This window comes from Sus scrofa, chromosome 15 (assembly GCF_054392235.1).
Source record: "Sus scrofa isolate SSC_HxYL_T2T_F1_AM1 chromosome 15, Sscrofa_HxYL_maternal_Yorkshire_Landrace_v2.0, whole genome shotgun sequence".
NCBI classification, from domain to species: Eukaryota; Metazoa; Chordata; class Mammalia; order Artiodactyla; family Suidae; genus Sus; species Sus scrofa.
The window spans coordinates 146,932,670-146,951,994 of record NC_139397.1 but is presented as its reverse complement, the minus strand read 5'-3'; the positions used below and the strand labels follow the sequence as shown (position 1 = coordinate 146,951,994).

Here is a 19,325-nt window from a genome sequence, read left to right as displayed (position 1 = left end):
GTTTATTCCCTGTACCCTGTTCTCAAATTCTAAATTCGGATCTGTGTTGTGATTTTACTAATCAAATCTTAAGTAATATGGAATATTTCAGAAATCTTTCATAAGAAGAGACTACGCATGCAAGAACCTCTATCTCAAGCTCTGACTCTAAGAAATCTGACTGAAGAGACTACGTTTAAGTCAAGTTTCTCTCATATCAAAAAACAACCGTAACCACACATGTATAACTGAATCACTTTGTTGTACAGCAGAAATTATCGCAACACTGTAAATCAACTATACTTCAATAAAACTTAAAAAGTGGAAAAAAAAAAAAGAAAGCAAAACAACCATATCTTTGCACCTCTTATTCTTGAATCACTACCCCTTCTCAGCTCCTTACACACTCTCCTCCACTCGCTGTGCTTTTGTTTCTGCCTCCTCTATCTTATTAAAGCTGCTCTGATCAGTGTCCTGATGGCTCTATATGGGCCAAATCTAACTTCTCATTAAAATTCCTCTCTGGGTCTATCAGCCACAGGGCACACTGATCCCTTCCTCCTCGGTCACATGCTCCCTTATCTTAGGGTCCCAGCCTAACATTCTCTCCTGGTTTTCCTCCTTCCTCTCTGGCCACCACGTCTCAATCTCCTTTACTGGCTCCTCTTCCTCTCCGGCCCATTAAGCGTTGGCGTTCTTCAGACTCCATCCTCAGTGGTCTTATTGCACCATACATCATCCCCAGGCTATTTATTCAAGGGCCACCGAGGTCACTCAAATCTCTACCTCTGGCCAAGATCTCACTCCTGAACTTCAAATCCTAACCTCCAACTGCCTCCTCGCCCTGTACACCTACACGTCCCCAGGCCTCACAAATTCGCCATGTCCAAACAAACCCATCATTTGTCCTTGCTCCCCTTCCTAGCTCAGCAAATGGTGCCACTGTCCCCTCAATTCCCTGAGCCTGTATATAGGAGTCATCCTAGCTTCTTCCACCTCCCTTGCCTGCTACATCCAATCACAACGTTCTCTTTCGTTAAACAGTCGTAATAAATTCATCTCCTTACAATCCACGTGGCCACTGTCACACATCATCTCTCACTAAAACACTCTTAAATAACCTTCTTATCAATCTCCCACCAATCTTAACCCTTTCCTTTAATCCTACACACGACGAACCAAAATGATACTCCACTATGCAAATCTGACTACATCACCCCTCCTCAAAATTCATCAACGGCTCCCTAATACTTACACGGTAACAGGAGAACTCCTTTATGCAGTATGAAGACATTTCATGATATGAATCTCCCCACCTGCCATGTACCAGCTTGGCCTCATCTCCTGCCACTTTATATCCCCATCTTGCATTTGAAGCTCCAAAATACTAAAATATCTATAGTGTTCCAAATCTACCATATTCTTCTCCCTCGTTGCCTAAATTCATGAGACTGTCATGTATATGCCTTAAATCATTAGTTCCTATCAAGCATGGAATGATACATATCTATTATAAATATTTAATAAAAATGAACATTTTAACAATAGTAGTAGCAAGCAACAATACCAAATATTACTATTAACGATAAATTCTTCATGGTTTATAAATATTACCAAATAAATGCTAGTACATTTCCTTAAAACATAACTTCTTTGCCTTTCATTTATAAAAATTATACCTTTAGCTTAATTTGAAGATTAACAAATTCACTTTGTATCCTGTATTCCCCTTTTTTTTTTTTTTTTTTTTGCCACACTCACAGCATGTGGAAGTTCCCAGGCCAGTGATCAAACCCACGCCACAGCAGTAACCCAAGCTGCTGCAGTGACAATGCCAGATCCTTAATCTACTCCACCACCAGGGAACTCCACACACATTGTACTTTAAAAGCAAGAATTACCTAAGTAAGAGTGATCTTAAAGACCATCTAGATCATTTTCAGGTATTTCTGAATTGTTTTTTCATTAGTGGGGATGAATTTGTAGTAAATGATGTAGAAATTTTTGCCTGATCTCCCTAATGACCAGCGGCATACACTTTTTAGATGACTGGTCAGGAATGCAATGTACAATGAATCTAATTAATCCAGCGTGATAGTCCTTAGTGCAGGTCACCAGATATACCCCTACTTGCTACCCCCACTTTCAGGGACTTTGTAGAATCGCACTTCTTGGCCCTCTTGTGGTTGAGCAGGACCAGGTGACTTGATTTGGCCAATGAGTAGTAAGCAGAACTGATGGAGGCATTTCTGGACAAAGGCATTTTAAACGTGGCCCTCCAGGGTTCTATTTCCTTCTGCCACAGAAAAGAGGACCACTTTTTTTTTTTCTTTTTTTTTTTTTGTCTCTTTAGGGCCACACCCGCGGCATATGGAGGTTCCCAGGCTAGGGGTCCAATCGGAGCTATAGCCACCAGCCTGCGCCAGAGCCACAGCAACGTGGGATCCAAGCCACATCTGCAACCTACACCACAGCTCACAGCAACTCCGGATCCTTAACCCACTGAGCGAGGCCAGGGATCGAACCCACAACCTCATGGTTCCTAGTCGGATTTGTTAACCACTGAGCCACGACGGGCACTCCAAGAGGACGACTTCTGATGGCAGCTGTCCCATTCACCCTGGGCTCTGGGCTGATGATCATGCAAAGCAAAGCCCTAGATGACCTTGCTGGGCAAAGGGCATGAGCACAAAATAAACTATGTCATTCCACAGTATAGCCTTGCTTACCATACAACAATCCAGCAATTTAGAACCTCGTAGGAATGCATACTGAGACTTCAACATTTTATATCGTTTTACATCTGCTATGAGTAAGTGTTATCAGTGGTAAATTCGAAAGCTGGGAATAGTAAACTTGAGTCACTATATGATCTTGGCCAAACTATAACTCTCAGTCCTCATTTCAAAAAAGAGTAATAGCAATATATGACATTTCTTGAGCATTTATAACGTGCCGGTATGGCTGTAAGTACTTTATCTATATTAACTCATTCCTTATGATGAATGTGAATTTCACCAAACCATCTCCATGGAGTTAAGAAGGAATGCATTAGTTTTCTAGCAGATAATCCTGAAATATTAATTGGGAGTTTCCCAGCACAAATAAGCTACTCTATCCTTAAATGATACATTCCTTATTTCAGACACTTCAATTTGAATTACAGAGATCTGAAGGCATGTTTAAAGCAGGCAAGAACCTGAAGTATTTGATCCCAGAGCTGGCAATAATGAAGAAGAAAAGATGCTTGTTAAAAATAGGTTTGTGTATCTAACAATTTGGGGAAAATCTGATCATGGTGGTAGATATACCTTACCTACCATACGGCTATGGGTAGAGGCTCCCAAGACCCTGCCCTCCAAGATTAAGTGCCTTCCAAGTCTTTTTCGGGCCTGCCATGCAGGCCAAGAAACCAAACAGTTCTAAGAAATCCTAACTCCACTGGAATTGAGGACAATCCAAAATGATAGTGGTTATATAAGAGATTGGATTAAATATAATCTAGTATGATGGGTGCATATTTAAAGAAGAACTTGGAAGACAAAACTTTAAAACAATCACTTGAAGGAAAAGTTAGTTGTCAAAAGAAACAATTTACTGTACTAGACCAATTTCATGTGACCATAAGAAGGTTTGGAACAGCCATTGAAAATCGGGGATTAAATGTGCACTTTGATTTTTTTTTTTGTTTGTTTAATTTAGAACAAGAGTAGTTATTCCTATCAGCACTTCCTTTATTCTTTCAAACCCAAGTTATTTCTTTCTTTCTGTGCCAATCTCTTCTGAAATACCCATCTGTATTTCTATTATTTCCTTGCTGAAGCATTAGCATTCTGCATAAAAATAAGTTTTCTCAGTAACTGTACAACAGACATGTTAGAAAACATAGAGTAAGAGAATAATTGTCTCTGCTTTTCCACCCTTCTTTCTTTTTTTTCCAAACAGCTTCATCCGTGGTATATGGAAGTTCCTGGGCTAGGGGTCGAATCAGAGCTGCAGCTGCAGGCCTACCCCACAGCCACGGCAACGCAGGATCCAAGCCACATCTGTGACCACGATGCCTACAGCTTGTGGCAATGCAGGATCTTTAACCTGCTGAGCAAGGCCAGGGATCAAACCTGCATCCTCAGGGAGACTACACTGGGTCCTCCACCCCCGAGCCACAATGGGAACTCCCATCCTTCTTAACTGATGTAAAAACTTTGCTCTGTTACAAGTCAAATAATACTTTCCCAAGAGAAATTTAGACTCAGCTCCCAATGTGTTTGATTTATTCCCACTGTCTCCTGTCAGTACAATGCAGGTGATAAGTTTTCCAGTGGGTATCAATATATCAAATCCATTCTAGTCAGTCTTACTGTATCTTAAACATTCAGCCAAAAGAACGTAAAAGCTAAGTTTCAACATGAAGAAATTTCATTAAACTCCACCCCTGACTCTTCAGCTAGTTAATTCAGAGTTTCACTTAACTTAATTTTACTATGCTCTTATTAGTCTCCTTCACTCTGATTTTCTCTGGGCTACTCACTATGGCTGTATCAATTAAGCTGCTTACCCTAGTGCCCAATCAAGCAAAGAAATAATTTTTTTTTTTCCTTCTTTGGCCGCCCTGCGGTATATGAAGTTCCCAGACCATGGATTAGATCCAAGCTGCAGTTGCAACCTAAGCCCAAGCTGCAGCAATGCTGGATCCCTAACCCACTACGCTGGGCCGGGGCTCAAACCTATGACCTAACGCTCCCAAGATGCCCCCAATCCTGTTGTGCCACAATGGGAACTCCAGGAAAAAATATTTAAACAGCTTTGGCTTGTCTATGGGAGGCCTTAGCTCTAACCAACCTTCAAGAACCAAGACACCAGAGCTGAATTCTGGGCTCCCAAATCGCCTTTGTTACAGCCGAAAAAGGTCCAGAATTCCGGCTTTCAAGGCTGATCTTCTGCTTTGGCTCCTGCTCCCAGTACTGCTCTAGCCAATTCTCCTAGCTTAGGGATCAAATCTTATCCTTGATTCCCAGCCTAGTGGCTGCCTCTATGAGTCTGCTTATAATAAGGCAGTCCCACATCTCCGGAATTAGAACCCTATCCCAAAGCCCCAGAAGGACCCAGCACCTAGAAGACAACTGCATACCTACCTTCTGAATAACTTTCACATGCCCCATGAATTTGAGATTTGCTGCCAATAAGCCAGAATGGCTTCTGGGTCTGTTAACCCCTTTGGTTCTGACCCTTGGATTTGCCTGTGTAATTGAGTAATTGTGTGTAGCTCTCTGTTTCTGGTCCGCTATACACAGTAGATGCCCAACAGGGCACATTCCCAAAACCTGCCTCCATAATGCCCGGAGGAGCTACCACATCTCTCTAGCCCTAGGCTATAACCACTCAGTTCCCTCGAACTCTAATGGTTTCTAATGGTTTGTCTTTTAAGAACAACTCTAGGCCTTTGGTTGTTTCGACTGATAGACTCATCTTCTTTACCCATGACGGCAACTCAAAATCCTGCCTAAAACTGAAGCCTGTGTTAATATTTTCTGGGTTTCTGTTGACTTTTACGATACCTGACAATATCTACCTACAGATCAAGTATCTCTCTCCTTGGTATTTCCAGAATAACAAACAGCAATGAGATTATTAAGTGAGGAGATGTGAATCTGAATCCCAGCTCTGTCAACCCTAGTTAAATGTTCCCTAAATAAGAAACGTTTAAGTCAGTCTTCAGATTTCCCAGAGATAACAGCAGACTAAAGAACAGCATGAGGCACTAAACACAGTTCCTGGTACATAGTAGGCACTAAAAGTTAGCAATTGGCGGCAGCATCCACAGATTTTATATATGCTTATTTGTGATGTGCTGTACTAGAGAACTAAATAAGAGAAGTAAAATAATCGGATAAATTTATTATAGTTTTAAAAAGATGGTGGACAAGGTTGTTTATCATTATGGAAGATGAACCTGATGGGAACAAGGAAAGAAAGTAGAAGAGGCAGGGCTAAGATCAAACAAACAGCAATTAGAAGAGTTTATAGAGCAAAGAGCCGTATGCTGCGAGCTTCAGTAAAAGAGAGCCAACGACCTTAGCCTTCCTGAAGGAAGGGATGGTGATAGCAGTTGGTGATGAGCTTTTGCCAGTGTCTAACAGAGCTGGTCGAGGGGCTGAGCCCTTAGCCCATGGCAGGAAGAGAGAGCCTTACTTTAATTATGTCCCTCCCTGAAAGGGGAAATTTTCACAATCCTCTCCTGCCAAATCATTCTCAGCCCAAAATAAAACCAACACGCTCTCTTCCATTCCCATCCTTCAAACCATAGTTCAGATGTAACCTCCTCAATGAAACCCTCCCCAGTTCTCTCACGGCCTGGTGCTCCTGCAACAACGTGTAGCTCTCTAGCAGGCAAACCACACTATAATTGTTCCCATCCCTTCCCATCGACCCTCGGAGCACCTTAGGAGCAAAGCCTGTGACCTATTCGAGTCTGTACCTCCAGCATCTAGCACAGGGCAGGATGTGGAGAGGATGAGAAGCTGCCGGGGACCCTGCACTGTTCCAGGCAGAATCATCAAAATCAATGGCTTCTAACCATCTGGGGGACATGTCCCTCAACTCTGAAAATCCGAGAAAAGCCACAGACCCTCAGCCTAGAAAAACACATACATACTCTCTCACTTTAAAAAAACAAAAAACACACAAACAAACAAAAAACTGTAAGGAAAGAGCATTAAGCTAAATCAAGAGATGGATTCCACTCCCTGGTTCTGCCCAAAACTCTGAGTTCTCAAACAAGAACTTAATTTACCAAGTGGCAAAGTGAAGAAACTATCATTAGCCTCACCTACCCTTCATCCGATGTCTGTAATGACAAATACACACACACATTAAAGCACAAAAGAATTCTGAAATTAAAACTGTTATGTAAGAGTAAATTGTTTTTTATTATTACCTCCCAGCTTGATACTTTTACAGCCATCTATTTTGCCAAAAAACATGCTGTGAAATAAATTGACTATTTACTACTACAGCTAAAAGAACTGTTGTTTACATACCCAAGAGGGGTGAGCACAACAAGCATAAAGAAGCCGGGATGAATAATCCAATTAATTCACATTTGCTCACACCACTGACTACAGATTCCTTTGATAACAATATGCTTTTGTGCTAACAAACCTGTAACACAATTGGCCAGTATGTTTGAGATGTTTCTGTTCCACATGTCAGGGATTCTTGATGACAGCCTGAATATTCTCGTCTCTCTACTCGGAAGCTGTCGCCAACAACTGTCACAGGTGGGCTACAGCCAACAGAGCTCCCTCTTCCGAAGGCGAAGCTGTAAAATACCTACGCCAAGGAGGCCAGAGGGACAGACCTAACTGGACCGACTTTAATATCAAAAGCAACGGTCAGGCAGTCACTGCGAAGACTCGAGGAGTCCACAGAAACGGAACGAGGGGGGAACCTTGATTCAGCCTCTACAGCGCAATCTGCTGAAAGCTGAAGAGGGCCTGTGCCCGCACCAAGGCAGGGCCTCTGTCATCCCCCTGCCCTGCCTCTACCAGCACCTCAAAGGGCAGGGTCCTCCTTGCCAGTCTACGCCTGTCTCTGTAGCCACGCGATCCTCGCTCAACAGGATGCCACGAACAAGGAGAGTGTTCAGGGCCCCATCTCTCAGGGGGCTGCGTGTTAAGGTTCATGTTTCGTGCTCAACTCTCTTCCTGCCAAGCGCGTCTCAGCTCCTGGGTCCAGAGCGTCCAGCCCCAGGCTGCCTAGCTGCTGCCTTCTTCCCCTAACCCGCATACCACAGCCTTGTTACTCCAAGAGGGGATCCGGAACCAGGGGCACCAATGTGAACAGGGAACTTGTTAGAAATGCACACTTTGGGGTCCCACCTCAGACCTACTGAACAGAATGTGCCTTGTAGCACAACCCCCAGCAGAAGCCTTAGAGAGACGCACTGGCCTGTAGGACTGGCCTGCGTTCTAAGGGGGGATCCTCGCATCTGTCTTTCTCAGGCAGGAAACGGCCACCCTCCGCTTTGCTCTGCAAACCTCCGGCACGAATACCCTCTCCTCTCCAGATTCCTCAATAATCACTGCCTTTTCTCCCAAGAGCCATCTGCCCAGAAACCCCAGGGCTACCCATTCCCACACAGGACAGTGACCGCTATGATCCGCAAGCAGGTACCTGGTCACCTGCTGGTACCTCTGAAGGGCCTCAAAAGCCAAGAGAGCTGCAAAGCTCCTCCTTCCACGCTGACTTCCAAGCCTTAGGCTCTGGTACCACTTCTGAGGTCCCAGCCCACACCCAGCACCCAAGATTTAGGGACTCAGCCTCTTTTTTAACTGGCAAGACACCGTGGTCCTCTCTAGACCCCATAGTATTTCTCTCCACAAGACTGGCTGTTAAAGAGATTCAGACTGGACAACACAAAAGGATAAACAGGGATCTTTTGCATTTCAAGAAGTTTACTGCTGGAGTTCCCATAGTGGCACAGCAGAAACAAATCTGACTAATGTCCATGAGGACACAGGTTCAATCCCTGGATCCCTGGCCCCCGCTCAGCGGGTTAAGAATCCGGCGTTGCCATGAGCTGTGGTGTAGGTCGCAGATGCGGCTCGGATCCCGCGTTGCTGTGGCTCTGGCGTAGGCCGGTGGCTACAGGTCCAATTCGACCCCTAGCCTGGGAACCTCCATATGCCGCGGGAGCGGCCCAAGAAATAGCAAAAAGACAAAAAAAAAAAAAAAAAAAAGGTATTATGAAAAGGTCATCAAGCAAGGTAGATGGGAAAACGCCTCCCTAGCGTCGAGCAGGTTATAGGGACCATGCGAGCCTGAGTTTGCTGATCCCCATTTCCCTTGGACCTCTGCCCCCACCACACCCTCAGGATGCCGCAGCCTTTTCTCTAAACCAGGCACCGGTGAAATCTAACCATCATGGCTCCCTCCCCAGGACATCGGGGAAGCAGGCCCCTCTGATCTACTGAGCTCTAAAGAGTTCCTCTTGCCGGCCCCTAAGTGGCGGCTTGTATCCAGCTGGCTTCTCAAGCCACGGCTCCAGGTGATCTCAGCCGTCTCCCATATGTTGATAACTCCCAAATTTACATCCCTAGCTTCAATCTCTTCTTGGAGCTCCAGACTCATTTGCCCAAATATCGTCCTATGTTTCTTCATTTTCAGTATGTTTTATAGCTTTAATTGAGGCAAAACTGGCATACAATAAACTACATATATTTAAGGTACACAAGGAGTTCTGTGGCCTAGCAGATAAATGATTTGGCATTGTCGCTGCAGCAGCTCAGGGCACTGTTGTGGTGTGGGTTCAATCCCCGGCCCAGGAACTTCCACATGGCCTAGGCATGGCCTAAATAAATGAAAGTAAAGTACACAAACTGACTGGTCTTGACACACACGACTATGAAACCATCCCAACGAGATAACGGCCATGTCCAGCACCCCCACGTTTCCTCCGGGCTTTTTAGAAACACATCTCTCCTACTCCCACCCCAGCCAGGCAACCAGTGGTCTGCCTTTGTCATTATAAAGTAGTCTGCATTTTCTAGAGTCTTATATAATAGAGTCATACAGAGTGGATTCCTTTTTGTCTGGCTTCTTTCACCCATCATAATTATTTTGAGATTCACCCATGTTATTGCATGTGTCAATAGTTTCTTGACTTTTTTTTTTCCTGCGGAGTTGTATTCCATTGAATGGAGACACCAAAACTATTTTACATGTTGATGGACATTTGGGTGGTTTCCAGTTTGGGACTATAACCCAAAAAGCTGCTATAAACTTTCACACATCAATCTTTATGTGAACAATAGGCCTTAAATTCTCTAAGGAAAATATCCAGGAATGGAATGGCAAGGTCATATTTTTGATATATGCTTAATTTTTAGGAAACCGCCAAACTGCTTTCCAAAGTGACTGTTTATCTTATATGCCCAACAGCAAGCAGCACATGAGAGTTCCAACACTTGTTATGGTCAGTGTTTTTTTTGTGTGTGTGTTCGTTTGTTTGTTTTTTGCTTTTTAGGGCTGCACCCGCAGCATATGGAGGTTCCCAGGCTAGGGGTCAAATCAGAGCTCCCAGCCTACGCCACAGCAACATGGGATCTGAGACGTGTCTGCGACCTACACCACAGCTCACAGCAATGCCAGATCCTTAACCTACTAATCGAGGCCAGGGAAAGAACCTGCAACCTCATGGTTCCTAGTCGGATTCGTCTCCGCCACGCCATGATGGGCACTCCTATGGTCAGTCTTTTCAATTTTAGACATTCTAGTGATTTTTTAGCAGTGTCTTGTGCTCTTAATTTGCATTCCATAATGATCCATAATGACTAATTATGCTGAGCATATTTGCATACACTTGTCATCCCTATATATCATTTAGTAAAGTATCTTTTTAAATCTTTAATACAGTTTTTAACTCGGTTCTTTGTTTGTGAGTTTAGATTCTAGATAAAATTTTTTGGTCAGGTAAATGTTTTGCACGTATTTTTTCCTAGTCTGTTTCTTTCATCTTATAACTGTCCACTGAGAAGCAAAAGTTTATAATTCTGTCCTTCAGCCTTGCTAAAATCGCTTACTAGTTCTAGGAGCTTTTCTTTTAAATTCTTTACAATTTTATACATAGAAAATCACATAGTCTGGGAATAAAGACAGTTTTACTTCATCCTTTCCAATCTAAATTTAAGGATAATTTTAATTAATGCTGTGACATTAAGTGCAGAGGTTTTTTTTAAATATCTCTATGATTAAAAAAAAAAAAAAAAACCATGCTGCACTCAATGTCACAGCATTAATTTAAATTATCCTTAAATTTTCAGAAGTTCCCATGTGGCTCAGTGGTAATGAGCCCGACTAGTACCCGTGAGAATGCAGGTTTGATCCCTGGCCTCGTTCAGTGGGTTAAGGATGCCATGAGCTGTGGTGTAGGTCACAGACGTGGCTCGGATCCCACGTTCCTATGGCTATGGCGTAGGTCAGCAGCTGTAGCTCCGACTCGACCCCTAGCCAAGGGACTTCCAAATGCCACAGGTACAGTCCTAAATAAAAAAAAATTTTTTAAATTAAAAAAAGGCAGAAAAAAAAATTCGAAATGTGAGGATTTGTCTCTTCCTATCTGTACTCCCTACCGGACTAAAAGCTCCATGATGGCAAAAACTACGTCCATCACAATCATTACTCATTTCCTTAAACCCTACAAATCCCAGACACATAGGGCTTATTCGATTACTTTTGCCCTATCAGATAAAAAAGAATTTAATTTACTCCTCAACAAAGCTCTGAGATAAGGTAGTACTACCTACAATTCTTGAGAAATTAATTTTAAAAAATTTGATCTTCCACCACGGGTCTAAGATTTTTACATGTATTCTCATTTAATCTATGACAAACCTATGGAGTAGGTACTATGATTATTCCCATTCTATGGATGAGGCATTTGGAACACAAAGAGGTTATATAATTCACCCAAGGTTATAAAGAGAAGTGGCAGAGATGAGATTCAAACCCAAGCAGCCTAGACTAAAAGCCCACTCTGCTAATCACTCTGCTCTAATACCTCTCACTGAAAAAAACACCAAGGTCCTGAGCAGCAATACACTGAGCCAAAGAAAATAAGGGATATGATATAAAGACTGCTAGGAAGAAAAATTCAGACTTAGATATTCAAGTTGTCAGTTTCACATGACAATTCAAAAAAAAACTTTGCTATGAATCATTCCAGCACCTGGCCCTATTTAAAACAATAGTCAAACAAAACCAAATCTTCCTTTTCAAGACACAGATGGAGAATAAATCCTAGAATATTCTCATACTAAAAACATTTTCTTCTGCTACTCGATCTCTGTTTTATAAACACAATCTATTTTTATCTTCTAAGGGAAGGCCATTCACCAAACTGAACATCACAGACCTGGATACGTGTTGCCTGGGTTTTGCAGGAGAGGCAGCCGGAATGAATGAAGACGGCCACCATGCCTATGGCTTTGGCCTTCCAGTTCTCCCAGCATTAAAAATGGGATGATAACATCTGTCAAGTTTGAATGACCCCTGCAAGCTTTTTTTTTTTATCCTAAAAACTACCAGAAACCAAGGCTAAGCATGTGGCAGGAAAGACAGATCACAGAGGAGGGGGCAAGGAGAACGCAAATCATTAGATGTCTGCCCACCAGATGCTTCAATGTCCCAAGCATTCTGTGGCCTGCTTCTGAGGCGACCAAGGGCCTTGGGGGTCTGTCACTGCTTTAGTTTATGATGTCTCACTGATGCACTGTCAGAATGCAAAAGGCCGGGAGGAGTCTCTAATTAGAAAAGGAAAATTTAACTCACCTTCCACTGCTCCTCTGGAAGCAGCTTCACGACCACCAGATCTCCATTCAAGGCTCTATTACGAGCGACAACCCCATCAATAAAAATGTCTCGATCGCCATCCTGGGTTGGAGAAAGAAATAACAGTCAGCTATCAATAGAACCCAAAATCACTTCCTTGATTTAAAAACAGTAGACTCTACGGAGTTCTCGTCATGGCGCAGTGGTTAACGAATCCGACCTGGAACCATGAGGTGGCGGTTCGGTCCCTGGCCTTGCTCAGTGGGTTCAGGATCTGGCGTTGCCGTGAGCTGTGGTGTAGGTCGCAGACTCAGCTCGGATCCCATGTTGCTGTGGCTCTGGTGTAGGCCGGCAGCTTTAGCTCTGATTCGACCCCTAGCCTGGGAACTTCCATATGCCACAGGAGCGGCCCTAGAAAAGGTAAAAAGACCAAAAAAAAAAAAAAAAAAAGTGGACTCTACAATCTGCCCACTGACTTAACAGGAACCCTAGTATATAGCCACAAACAGACCTAGAGTAAGCTCAGCCTCTTTGGAACTGATAGAAATGGTGATAAACACAGAAGACCAGGTTAACATAACACCAAAACAATCACCAAATAAGAGAAGATCTGCTAGAGGCAGACCAAAAACCAACCCAAAAAATGGGATGGTGTGCTTTTACAACTGAAATGAGAAAGGAGTAAGTCATCCTTTTTTGTTTTACATAAAACACTACATTACTGAAATTTTTTAAGTAAGGAAAACAGTAGAAAATGGTCTGCAAAAAAAACAGAATGACAACATATAATCCCCTAAGAAAACCAAGCAACAAGCTAGGAAACCAGCAAAGTCATACTCCTCCCAGGAGAGAGGCAAAGACAGCAAATTGTGGTTGTTTGCTGTTTCTTTTTTTTTTTTTTTCTTTTTTTTTTTTTTTTTTTTGTCTTTTTACCTTTTCTAGGGCCTCTCCCTTGGCATACAGAGGTTCCCAGGCTAGGGGTCTAATCGGAGCTGTAGCCGCCGGCCTACGCCATAGCTACAGCAACATGGGATCCGAGTCGTGTCTGCCACCTACACCACAGCTCACGGCAACACCAGATCCCTAACCCACTGAGCGAGGCCAGGGATCGAACCCGCAACCTCATGGTTCCTCGTCAGATTCGTTAACCACTGAACCACAACGGGAACTCCCATTTTTTTAAAACTGAAGTATAGTTAATTTACAATATTGTGTTAGTTTCAGGCACTCGGCATAGTGATTTATTAAATTTTTTAGATTACATTCCATTATAGTTTATTATAAGATATTGACTATAATTCCCATGCTATTACAGTAAATCCTGGTTGCTTGTCTACTTTACACATAATAGTTTATATCTGTTAATTTCATACTCCCAAATTGTTCCTCACCTACCTCTGGTAACCATAAATTTGCTTCCTATGTCTATGAGTCTGTTTGTTTTATAAATAGATTCGTTTGTATTATTTTTTAGAATCCACTTATACAGGATATCATATACTATCTGTCCTTTACTGTCTTTTTCTTCACTAAGCATAATATTCTCTAGGTCCACCCATGATGCTGCAAATGACACTATTTCATTCTTTTTTATGGCTGAGTAATATTCCAATGTACATATACCATATCTTCTTTTCTGTTGTTGTTATTTCCCCAATACAATTTTTTTCCTACTGTACAGCATGGTGACACAGTTACACATACACATATACATTCTTTTTTCTCACATTATCAGGCTCCATCATAAGCGACCATAGTTCCCAGTGCTACACAGCAGGATCTCATTGCTAATCCATTCTAAAACGTATACCATATCTTCTTAAGCCAATCATCTGTTGATGGGCACTGAGTTGTTTCCTTGTCTTGGCTGTTATCCACAGTGCTGCCATGAACACTGGGATGCATGTACCTTTTCGAATTAGACTTTTCCTTTTTTCTGGATATATACCCAGGAGTGGGACTGCTAAATCATATGGTAGCTCTATTTTTAGTTTTTTAAGGAACCTCCATTTTATTCTCCACAGTGGCATACCAGTTTAAATTCCTATAAACAGGGCACAGTAGTTCCCTTTTCTCCACTCTCTCTCCAGAATTTGTTATTTGTGGACTTTTTGATGATGGTTATTCTGACCCATGTGAGGTTATCGTTCATTAGAGTTTTTATCTGCATTTCTCTGATAATGAGAGATGTTGAGCATCTTCTCATGTGCCCATTAGCCATCTGCATGTCTTTAGAAAAATGTCTACTTAGGTTTTCTGATCCTTTTTTGATTGGGATGTTTTTTAGTATGAGATGTGTGTATGGTTTGGATATTAACCCTTTGTTGCAAATTATCTTCTCCCATTCTGTAGGCTATCTTTTCATTTTTTTATTTTTTGATGGTTTCCTTAGCTGTGCAAAAGCTTTTAAGTTTGATTAGGTCCCATTTGTTTATTTTTCCTTTTATTTCTTTGGCCTTGGGAGACCTAAGAAAATATTGCTACTATTTGTCAGAGAATGTTTTGCTTATGCTCTCTTCTAAGGGGTTATGGTGTCATGTCTTATATTTAGTTCTTGAAATAATTTTGAGTTTATTTTTGTATATTGTATGAGAGAAAGTTCTAACTTCACTGATTTACATGTAGCTGTCCAGCTTCCCCAACACCATTTGTCACAGAGACTGTCTTTTCGCCAATGTATATTCTTGATTCCTTTGTCATAGATTAATTGACCACAGGTGCAAGAGTTTATTTCTGGACTCTTTATTCTGTCCCATTAATCTAGATGTCTTTTTATGTGTGTGCCAATACCATACTATTTTGATCACTGTAGCTCTGTAGTATAGTCTGAAGTCTGGAAGGGTCATACTTCCAGTTTTGCTATTTTTCCTCAGGATTGCTTTGGCAATTCTGGCTCTTCTGTGGTTCCATATAGTTTTCAGATGACACGAGACTCTATATAGAGAATCCTAGTCTCCACATAAAAAATTATTCATTTATTAAATGAATTAAGCAAGACAGCAGGATACAAGATTAGTATGCAGACATCTATTGTGTTTCTTTACATTAGTAATGAAATTTCAGACTTTCAAAGTCCTATTTAAAATCATATCAAAAAAAATAAAGTACCTAGGAATAAACCTAACGAAGGAGCTGAAAGACCTATATGCTGAAACCTATAAAACACTGGATAAAGGAAACTGTAGATGATCAAAGAAATGGAAAGATATTCCATGCTCTTGGATTAGACAATTAGTAGTGTTAAAATGGCCATTCTACACAAAGCAATCTACAAATTTGATACAATCCCTATCAAAATAGCCATGATGTTTTTCACAGAACTAGAACAAATAATTCTAAAATTCTGGTTGTTCTTGTAGAGACCTAATTAGAAAGCAAAGAAGAAAAGAAAAGGGAGGTAACATGAGTTTCACAAAGGCTCCCCATGGTCCACCTCTTTAGTTGACTAAGAAACAGGTGAATTCCCTCCCGTAAATGCTGCAAGGCATAGACACCTTCATCCTCAATCACATACTTAAAAATAATCCACCGTAAGCAGGGTAGCCCCATGAACTCCATAAATATCAACCACCAATCTTAATTAGGTGCCAAAGTCTTCTTATTAAGCCAAATTACTTTGCAAAAATTGGATACGTAACTAAGAAAAGCATGCCTTCGGCAATAAGCTTCCATAAAAAAATTAAATACTTTTAAATTGTTTCATCAACAAACATGCAAAGATATACTCTTATCCTTCCATCCTTCCAGGAATTTATATTATGTGCTTCTTTTCAAAGGTAAAAGTTCCTATTGTGATGCAGTGGAAACGAATCCGACTAGTATCCATGAGGATGTGGGTTTGATCCCTGGCCTCGCTCAGTGGGTCAGAGATCCAGTGTTGCCATGAGCTGTAGTGTAGGTTGCAGACGTGGCTTGGATCCCGTCTTGCTGTGGCTGTGGTGTACGCTGGAAGCTGTAGCTCTGATTTGACTCCTAGCCTGGGAACTTCCACATGCTATGGGTGCGGCCCTAAAAAAGAAAGAAAAACCAAAGATAAGAGAGAAGTAAAATGTTAATTTTTCTAAAAGGAATTAACAGCAAACAGGCTTGGAAAGCCAGCATTTGAGGTAGGATAGATGTTACACTGAACAAACTGCAGGTGATTACTAGGACATTTTCTTATAGAGTTAAAATTAGCATTACAAACTCATCACCACACCCTCCAAATGGGATTTCAGACACTCAATATTTTTTACAGTTTCCAATTACAAACCACTAGAGATCTTTTAGAGCAATCTTTCTGTTCAATTTCCAATTTACCCATGGGCTAGCAGCCGTGGCCTGCACAATTTGCCAAACCTGACCCACCCTAGTCCCTAAGGAAAAGCTACTGTGTTAGCCACAAAGACAGAATCATTGGGGAGTTCCCTGGTGGTCTAGTGGTTAGGATTTGGCACTTTCACCACTGCAGCCTGGTTTCAATCCCTGATCTGGAAACTGAGATCTCACATCAAGCTGCTGAACACCACAGCCAAAAAAAAAAGAGAGAGAGAGAGAAGAATCACTGTAGTTGACCTCATGACAAACTTCTCGGAGAAATAAGAAAGAAGTAACCAGTAAACAGTGAACAACTGAAGTGTGGCACGACATGATCAACTGCCTTTTGCAACTTATAAAAAAGCGACAGGATCTCTTTGACTTCTCTAGAAGGAAAATAAGGCTGCCTGGAGGGCATCCTAACTCAGCACCACGTGTCAGAACATATGCAACGAGCTGCCTCTTTCATGAGCAGCTATGTCCTTAGCTTAGAGATTTAAGAGCATAAGATGTTGGTACAGTCATGTTTCTATCCCAAGAAATGAAGAAAAGCAGGGCTAAGATGAACCTCGAATACACAAATCTGTAGATACTATATCACGACCCAAATCCTACTTGATTCATTCAGATGCCTATATCTACTGCAGACTCTCTTCTTTGAAAGATATGCAGGAACAGCTCAATATTAAAAGATTGAGTCATCCCTCCTAACTACTTTTTAAGACAGGAGTTTCGTCCTATATTCGAAGGCCAGAAGACTTGCTCTACCCCTCAGAAAGAACAGGAGGGAAAAAAAAGGGGGATAATGATCAACCTGTTGGAAATATAAAGGGGTCCAGGGGTAACCTAACTCAATACTTAGGAGGCTGGGGTGGGGCGGACAAGCCAAGTCTGCCATGATGGTCAGACCATCCTTCATGGAGGGAATAGCTCCCTCTGGATCAGAAATAAATTCCACAGATGTACAAAGAGTGCCTCCCATGACAAGCTACACAAAAAAGCTACAGAACTTCTTGCACCAATGTAATTCAGAATGGAAACAGTGCTTTTTATAAAAAGCCAGGTTTTTACATCTGGTCCATTTCTCTTCTTTATCTTATCCCCAAATAGGATAAAAAGGTATCTCAATAGTATCGGTTTATCTTTCGCTTTAAAAAGTCTGAGAGTTTTATTCTACCTCTCTTATTTTTATTGAGAACACCCAGACAGAAGTGACTTATCCCATGTGTTTTGGGTTTGTCATAAGAAAATGAAAACCTCCTTTCTATCAGTAAACTTATAATAAACCTAAATCATGTTCCCCCCAAACAAAGAACCTTTTATAAGTGATGATCAATCCACTGTTCCTAGCAGTTCCCGTTGTAATTCAGTAGGTTAAGAACCCAACTAGTGTCCATGAGGGTTCTATCCCTGACCTCACTCAGTGGGTTAAAGATCTGGCGTTGCCGCAAGCTGTGGTGTAGGTCACAGGTGCAGCTTGGATCCCGTGCTGCTATGGCTGCGGCGTAGGCCAGCAGCTGCAGCTCCGATTTGACTCCTAGCCTGAGAACTTCCATATGCCACAGGTGAGGGACTAAAATTTTAAAAAAAAGAAAAAAAAAAATCCACTGTCCCCAGCCTGTTGACGTAGGTAGATACTTTAACACAGAATAAGTTTTCAACTGTTTTTAGTCAGTAAGAATAAACCTAAGTAATTTTTTCTAAAAACTTTAGCATTTTTAAAGAGGAAAAGTGGACATTTAATCCACCCGTTCATTTTTTTTCTTTTTAGGGCTACCCACAGCATAGGGGTCAAATCAGAGCTACAGCTGCCGGCCTACACCACAGACACAGCAACACTGGATCCTTAACCCACTGAGCTAGCCCAGTGGGATCGAACCTGCATCCTCAGGGATACCAATCAATACCAATGAGGCACAACAGAACTCCCACCTCTTCATTTTAGAATTAAGGAAACTGTTTCTTATTGTCAGAGCAGAAGCTAAATATTCTATCAATTCCTGTCTTTACTTTCCCTGCTGAAAGCAGGGGACAGGTAACATTCAGGCCCTGGTTCTGACATCCTACCACACCTAAACTACCTGTGAGCATTCTTGCAGTCCATACCAGTTCACAGCTGACCCAGACAGGAGCTACATACACTCCGAAATCCAGACCAAAGGTAGGATTCATCTACATTTAATTCACTGCCTCTACAATCTCTACCGTCAACTGCTTTCTAGAGTGCTTCTAAAACTGGAAACTGACCAGAAAACCCACAAAACTAGAATACAGGATTAAGCCAGTGTCCAAAACCAGACAATCTATGATCACAACTGGGCCTTGATAGAGCTTCTGTAATCTGTTCTTAATTAAACTTAGAGGTGAGTCATTTATCGCTTTTTCTCCCTCTGAGACAATTTTATTATGCTATCAGTGGCCAGATAAGAGAATAAAAGAGGTATAGAAATAAGTCAACCCTATTATCACAGCTGCATAAAAAATTCTAAACAAGACATGCCAGGAATACAATTTCAAGTGGGAGAACAACTTGAGCTTTTGAAGCCTCAATAACTTTTGCTTCTGAACTTCTTTTCACAAGCCAGATTAAACAGGGGCAATGCGTTATTGGCAAATTTAAATCACATGAATTTAACAGGCAGGTAACGAGGCCTCCGCTTGAGAGGGCCTCTGCGACGGTTCTCCTCCGACCACGCCCTTCCTCATCAGGCGAGGAGCTCTCA

The 19,325-nt window shown here is 41.9% G+C and overlaps 1 protein-coding gene and 1 long non-coding RNA gene across 17 annotated transcripts in view; both read right to left on the bottom strand.

Annotated features, from left to right (window-relative positions):
• Positions 1-19,325, bottom strand: part of DIS3L2 (DIS3 like 3'-5' exoribonuclease 2) — a 360,467-nt gene that overhangs the window by 283,260 nt on the left and 57,882 nt on the right. For all 16 annotated transcript variants that reach the window (XR_014828689.1, XR_014828690.1, XM_084997947.1 and 13 more), the window contains 1 exon segment: positions 12,307-12,408. Coding sequence is in view for 9 of the 16 variants with exons in the window: in XM_084997947.1 (XP_084854073.1) it covers positions 12,307-12,408 (102 nt within the window). In the remaining 7 variants the exon portion in view is untranslated.
• Positions 14,877-19,300, bottom strand: LOC146396201 (uncharacterized). The gene is made up of 2 exons (XR_014830251.1): positions 18,434-19,300; positions 14,877-18,125 (listed from the first exon to the last, which is right to left on the bottom strand). It is a non-coding gene; the product is annotated as an uncharacterized LOC146396201 (long non-coding RNA).